Consider the following 4,928-nt stretch of genomic DNA (forward strand, 5'->3'; position numbering starts at 1 on the left):
CCAGAAGGAAATTTGTATAAATAATTCGAAGAATGCACACTTGTAAATTTCTTTTCCATTTTCCTCTTCTCCAGATTTTTCATTTCTTGGAAACATGAAAAAAGAAATTGAAAAAAGAAATCTGCGGCATGGCAAAATGGAGGACAGGGACCAGAGGCGGAAGGACGAGGTGGCAGAGTGGCGGGGGTGCTCACCCTAGAGGGCATGCACCAGTTCTATATCGACTGCTTGCGTGAGGAGTGCAAGTATGCGACCCTTGTAGACCTCCTTAGCACCATCAACGTCGGCCAGGCTATCGTCTTCTGCAACACCGCGGCCACGGCCACCCGGCTCGCCGAGCAGCTGCGGGCCAGAGACCACTTCTCGGCCAGCGCCGTCCACGGGCTGACCGACGCCAGCGAGGCCCGCGCCGCGCTGGAACGGTTCGGGCTCTGCGTCACCCGTGTGCTGGTCATCACCGATGGCGTGGCCGCTGACATGCCCACATGGGCCGGCGCGCTCATCATCAACTACGACCTGCCAGACCACCTGGACGACTACGTGGCACGCGCACGGATCGGCCGCCGGGGCAAGTACACGCGGCAGGGCGTGGCCATCAGCTTGGTCACGGAGGTGACCGGCGGCCAGGTTCGCGAGCTGGCGGAGTACTACAAAGTGGTAATCCCACCCCTCCCAGCGGACACCGAGGTGGCTCGCCCCTCCTGCAAACGAACCAAATAAAAAATAAATGAAAAAACTAATAATGATTTCTTTTATTGAAGAAAAAAGAAACAAGAAAAACAGTACAAACCAGTACTAAAAAATGGAGAACAGGGACCAGAGGCAGAAGGATGAGGTGGCGGCGTGGCGGGGGCAGCTCTCTTTGGCTGGCATGAACCAGTTCTATGTCGACTGCGCGCGCGAGGAGTGGAAGTACGAGACGCTGTGTGACCTCTTCAACATCATCAACCTCACCCAGGCCATCGTCTACTGCAACACCGCGGACAAGGCCACCTGGCTCGCAGCAAAGCTGGCCAGCGACGACTTCTCGGCGGGTGCCGTCCACGGGCTGGCCGATGCCACCGACACCCGCGCCGCGCTGACCGACTTCAGGGTCGGCAAGGTCCGTGTGCTCGTCGTCACCGACAGCGTCCTCATCAACAGCGAGCTGCCCACATGGGGCGTATCCCTCACCGTCAACTACGACCTGCCCGCCAACATGGACGACTACCTGGTGCGGATCGGCCGCTCGGGCAGGTTCGGGCGCAGGGGCGTGGCCATCGACTTCGTCACGGAGGAGACTGCCGCCCAGGTGCGCCAGCTTGAGGAGTACTACAACACGGCCATCCCACCGCTACCTTCAGACCTCGCATTCCTGTAAAAAAAAAACAAACTCTCTTTCCTAATTGTTTGTAGATATCTAGTAAATGCAAAAGAGTTATTATTATTATTATTTGGAATAATACTTTATTTGAAAAACACGGGCTTGCCGTGAGAGACCTTTTAGTTGCGGTTGGGGTCCTGATCGCTCACCTGGATGAGGTAGCGCACGCGCACCTGCGAGGCATCGTACACGATGTACCTGTGAACATTCATAACAGAGTTATTTCATGTTAGCCCACATTTATCACTAATACATTTACAAATACACAAATAATAAATAATAAATAATAACCACAAAAGGAATAAGGGGGGGTCCGTACTCGTTGTGCTGGAGGCGGTAGTAGTTGTAGTGGTTGTACTGCTCCTTGGGGTCGACGGGGTAGGTGATGACCTGGCCCATGGGGATGCCCACGCCGCTGGGCAGCACAATCGATTTGCTGAAGTCCGGCCCGCGCTGGCCGATGCCCTTCGTCGAGTGGGTGCCCTCGGGCGCCTTCTCCATGTAGGCCGCCTCCTTGATGGCGTTCATGTCGCCCAGCGCCACCTCGCACAGAAGCATGAACCCAGTCTGTGTGTCGTGTCGTGTCGTGTCGTGTCGTGTCGTGTCGTGTAGTGTCGTGTGCAGTTAGTTAGTACATTGTCGGACCGCACGACACGCACCGCACACAACCCGACACGAACCTGCTTTTGCTTCTTGCCGGGCCGGTGGTGGTAGCTGTAGTCGTCGCCCATGCGGCAGTAGTTGAAGCTCTTCTGGAACATGTCGGCAAAGTAGACGCCCTTGCCGAAGGCGTAGCCGCTCACGGGCGCCTCGGGCGGGGCGATGCGCAGGCCCTGCGAGAGGATGCCTGTTGTGTGTGCGTGTGTGTGTGTGTGTGGTTAGCGCCACGCACGCGATTTGCATTGTAAGTGGTATTTGTTGGTTACGTACCAACAAAGTTGGCCAGGTGCGAGCCGTGGAACAGCAGCTGGTGGTTGTGCAAATCCTCCCACTTCTGGAACCTGTGTGTCGTGTGCGGTCAGCGTGTGTCGTGTCGTGTCATGCGTGTCGTGGCGGTTGTGGTTGTCTTTTAAATACCTTTCGGGCTCGCCCTTGCGCTGGAGGTTGTAGATGTTGGTGATGAACTTGCCTCGGAGGGCGCCCTGTTCGGTGTTCTTGATGTACGTCATGAGCGTCTTGTACTCGTCCGTCTCCCTGTCAGGCCATCAAACGCAGAATTCGCACACGCCGGTCAGACCTGCGCGTGCGAACGGTGCGTGTCGTGTCATTGTGCGTGTGTGTCGTGCGTACTTCTCGATGTCGTTGAGACGGATGTTCATGGCCGAGTAGCAGTAGTCGAGCGGGTTGAGCTCCTTGGCGCGGTAGTGCGCGCCCAGCAGGATCTTGGACGCCGTCTGGATCTCGGCCAAGTTGCCCAGCATCGTGAACTGTTTTTTCAAATCCGCATTCGTGAGACACACGCCACTCGCGCACATGACACGACACACGACACACGGCAAACGACACGACACGCACCTTTTCGTTGAGGAGGTTCTCGTCGTCGAGCGGCGGGATGGACTCGACGGTGTAGTTGGCGTGGGGGATGAGCTCGTAGAAGCGGTTGCTCAGCTCGGCGATCTGCTCGAAGAACACGCGGGCCTCGTCGAGCGTGAGCTCCTTCGGCTTCTCTCCGCCGGTGGCGGTGGCCGGGGCCGCCGCGGTCTTCTTCTTCTTCTTGGGCCGCTCCTCGTCCTCTTCGTCTTCGTTCTCCTCATCTTCGTCTTCGTTCTCCTCGTCGTCGTCTTCGTCTGCCTTCTCCTCCGCGGCCGCCGGAGTCGCCTGTGTGACACACAACACACGCGAAATGAGCCACCGCACACGTGTGCGCACACACAACACCGCACGTGTGCGCGCACACAACACCGCACACGCACACGCACACACGCACACACGACACGTACGGGTGGGTGGATCTTGTGCAGGAGCTTGCGGATGTCGGCGAGGATCTGCTTGGCGGCCTCGATGTCCTCCTTGGTGAGGCGACCGAGCGGCATGGCGTCCGTGTCGATACCGGCGGTCCGCATGGCCTGGGTGAGCATCGTCGAGTCGGTGAGGGCCTTGATCGCGTGCTGCAGCGGCAGCGGCAGCTTCGACGCCGGGTACTTGGGCGCGTCATTCTTGTTGGCGTTCTTGTTGGTCGGCTGCTGCTGTTCGACGATGTCGTCTTCGATCTCGACGTCGAAGGGCTTGAGCAGGTTGGCGATCGAGCGCTCGCGCTCGGCGTCGACCTTGACCAGGTGGTACTTCTTGGGCTTCTTGTCGAACGCCGCGCGCTCCTCCCACGCGTTGCCGGTCTTCGAGCGGAAGATCTTGCGGAACTCCTCGCACGCGGCGTCGGCAGACGGGAACGGCGTGCGCTGGTACTGGCCCGTGTCGCCGATGCGGCCCCACTTGTTCCACAGAATGTAGAGGTCCTTCACCTTGTTGTGGATGACCTGCATGCGGTAGAAGTTGTTGACGCCGTAGAGGCCGCGCTGGACGTCGACCTTGGTCAGCGTGACGTCGTAGACGTCGTCCTCGTCGACGGCGTGCACCTCGGACGTCTCCCACAGGTCGAACTCGCGGTCGACCGGGTGCGCCTCGCGCTTCTCCTCCTCGGCCTTCTTCAGCTCCTCCGCCGTCGGCGGCGGCGGGTTCTTGAGCAGCTCAGCCGCGTCGTGCTCCCAGTCCACCTACACCACACAACGCGCATTGTTAGACACACAACACGCACGACACACACGGGGAAGGCGCGTACGGGCGGGATGCCAAAGTCGTTGATCCACTTTTCGGCGTGGACGAAGGACTCCTGGCGCGAGAGCTGGGTCTCCTTCTTGTCCAGCTTGGCGCCCAGCTTCTGCAGGGCCTTGGCCATCACGCCGTCCCTCTGCTGCATGGCGTAGTAGAGCGCCGTGTGGCCTGCACGACGCACGACACAACGCGCGCACACACACACACACACATGTCAGCGTGTCGTGTCGTGTCGTGTCGTGCGTGTCGTGTCGTGTCGTGTCGTGTCGTGTCAGAGGGAGCGTGTACCCTGCTTGTCCTTGATGTTGACATCGGCGCCGGACTTGACGAGGAGGGTGAGCAGCTTGACGTTTTCGTACGAGCCAAAGTCGAGCGGGTTGACCACGTAGTGAAGCGCCGTCTTGCCGTTGGCGTCCTGCACGTTCGGGTTGATCTTGGTCTTGTTGACCAGCGGCGTGACCAGCTCGGCCTGCGTACGAGCGCAACACACGCAAAACAGCCCCACAAGGTGTTAACTAATGGGCGTGCGCCGTTGGTGGCTATTGCGGGCGAGCTTGGTACCTCGTCGTCCTTGGCCTTGGCCTTGCCCTTGTTGTTGGTGGCGGATGCCTTGGGCGCGGCGGCCGCGGGCGCGATGCCGAAGCCGCCAAACGCGCCGCCAAAGCCCGCATGAGTGGTGGCACCAAACTGAGCGCCGAACGGCGAGAACGTCGGTTGGCTGGGCGCAGCTGTGTGGTCGGGACGAAAAAGTTACTAAATTAAAACGAAAACGAAAACGAAACGCAAAACAAAATAG

At 59.0% G+C, this 4,928-nt stretch overlaps 3 protein-coding genes across 3 annotated transcripts in view; 2 read left to right on the top strand and 1 right to left on the bottom strand.

Annotated features, from left to right (window-relative positions):
* Positions 1-204: 204 nt before the first annotated feature.
* Positions 205-720, top strand: ACA1_077810 (eukaryotic initiation factor 4, putative; the record flags this gene model as incomplete). Its single annotated transcript, XM_004336515.1, is given in 2 exon segments — positions 205-612; positions 628-720. The coding sequence occupies 2 exon segments, from the start codon at positions 205-207 to the stop codon at positions 718-720; spliced, it is 501 nt and encodes a 166-aa protein (XP_004336563.1).
* Positions 721-802: 82 nt separating this feature from the next.
* Positions 803-1,360, top strand: ACA1_077820 (helicase conserved Cterminal domain containing protein; the record flags this gene model as incomplete). The annotated part of the gene is made up of 1 exon (XM_004336516.1): positions 803-1,360. One exon carries the CDS (start codon positions 803-805, stop codon positions 1,358-1,360), a length of 558 nt encoding a protein of 185 aa, XP_004336564.1.
* Positions 1,361-1,482: 122 nt separating this feature from the next.
* The window catches only part of ACA1_077830 (Poly(ADP-ribose) polymerase catalytic domain containing protein), a gene marked incomplete at both ends in the record, with an annotated part of 11,790 nt that continues 8,344 nt past the window's right edge, over positions 1,483-4,928 (bottom strand). Inside the window, 11 exons of the mRNA XM_004336517.1 lie at positions 1,483-1,561; positions 1,683-1,930; positions 2,044-2,210; positions 2,294-2,364; positions 2,441-2,557; positions 2,654-2,790; positions 2,879-3,181; positions 3,304-4,074; positions 4,140-4,300; positions 4,421-4,601; positions 4,694-4,860. Of these exons, the coding sequence (XP_004336565.1) occupies positions 1,483-1,561; positions 1,683-1,930; positions 2,044-2,210; positions 2,294-2,364; positions 2,441-2,557; positions 2,654-2,790; positions 2,879-3,181; positions 3,304-4,074; positions 4,140-4,300; positions 4,421-4,601; positions 4,694-4,860 (2,402 nt within the window). The remainder of the gene's footprint in view (positions 1,562-1,682; positions 1,931-2,043; positions 2,211-2,293; positions 2,365-2,440; positions 2,558-2,653; positions 2,791-2,878; positions 3,182-3,303; positions 4,075-4,139; positions 4,301-4,420; positions 4,602-4,693; positions 4,861-4,928) is intronic.

The sequence above is a fragment of the Acanthamoeba castellanii genome, assembly GCF_000313135.1.
Source record: "Acanthamoeba castellanii str. Neff unplaced genomic scaffold scf7180000084614, whole genome shotgun sequence".
NCBI classification, from domain to species: domain Eukaryota; phylum Discosea; order Longamoebia; family Acanthamoebidae; genus Acanthamoeba; species Acanthamoeba castellanii.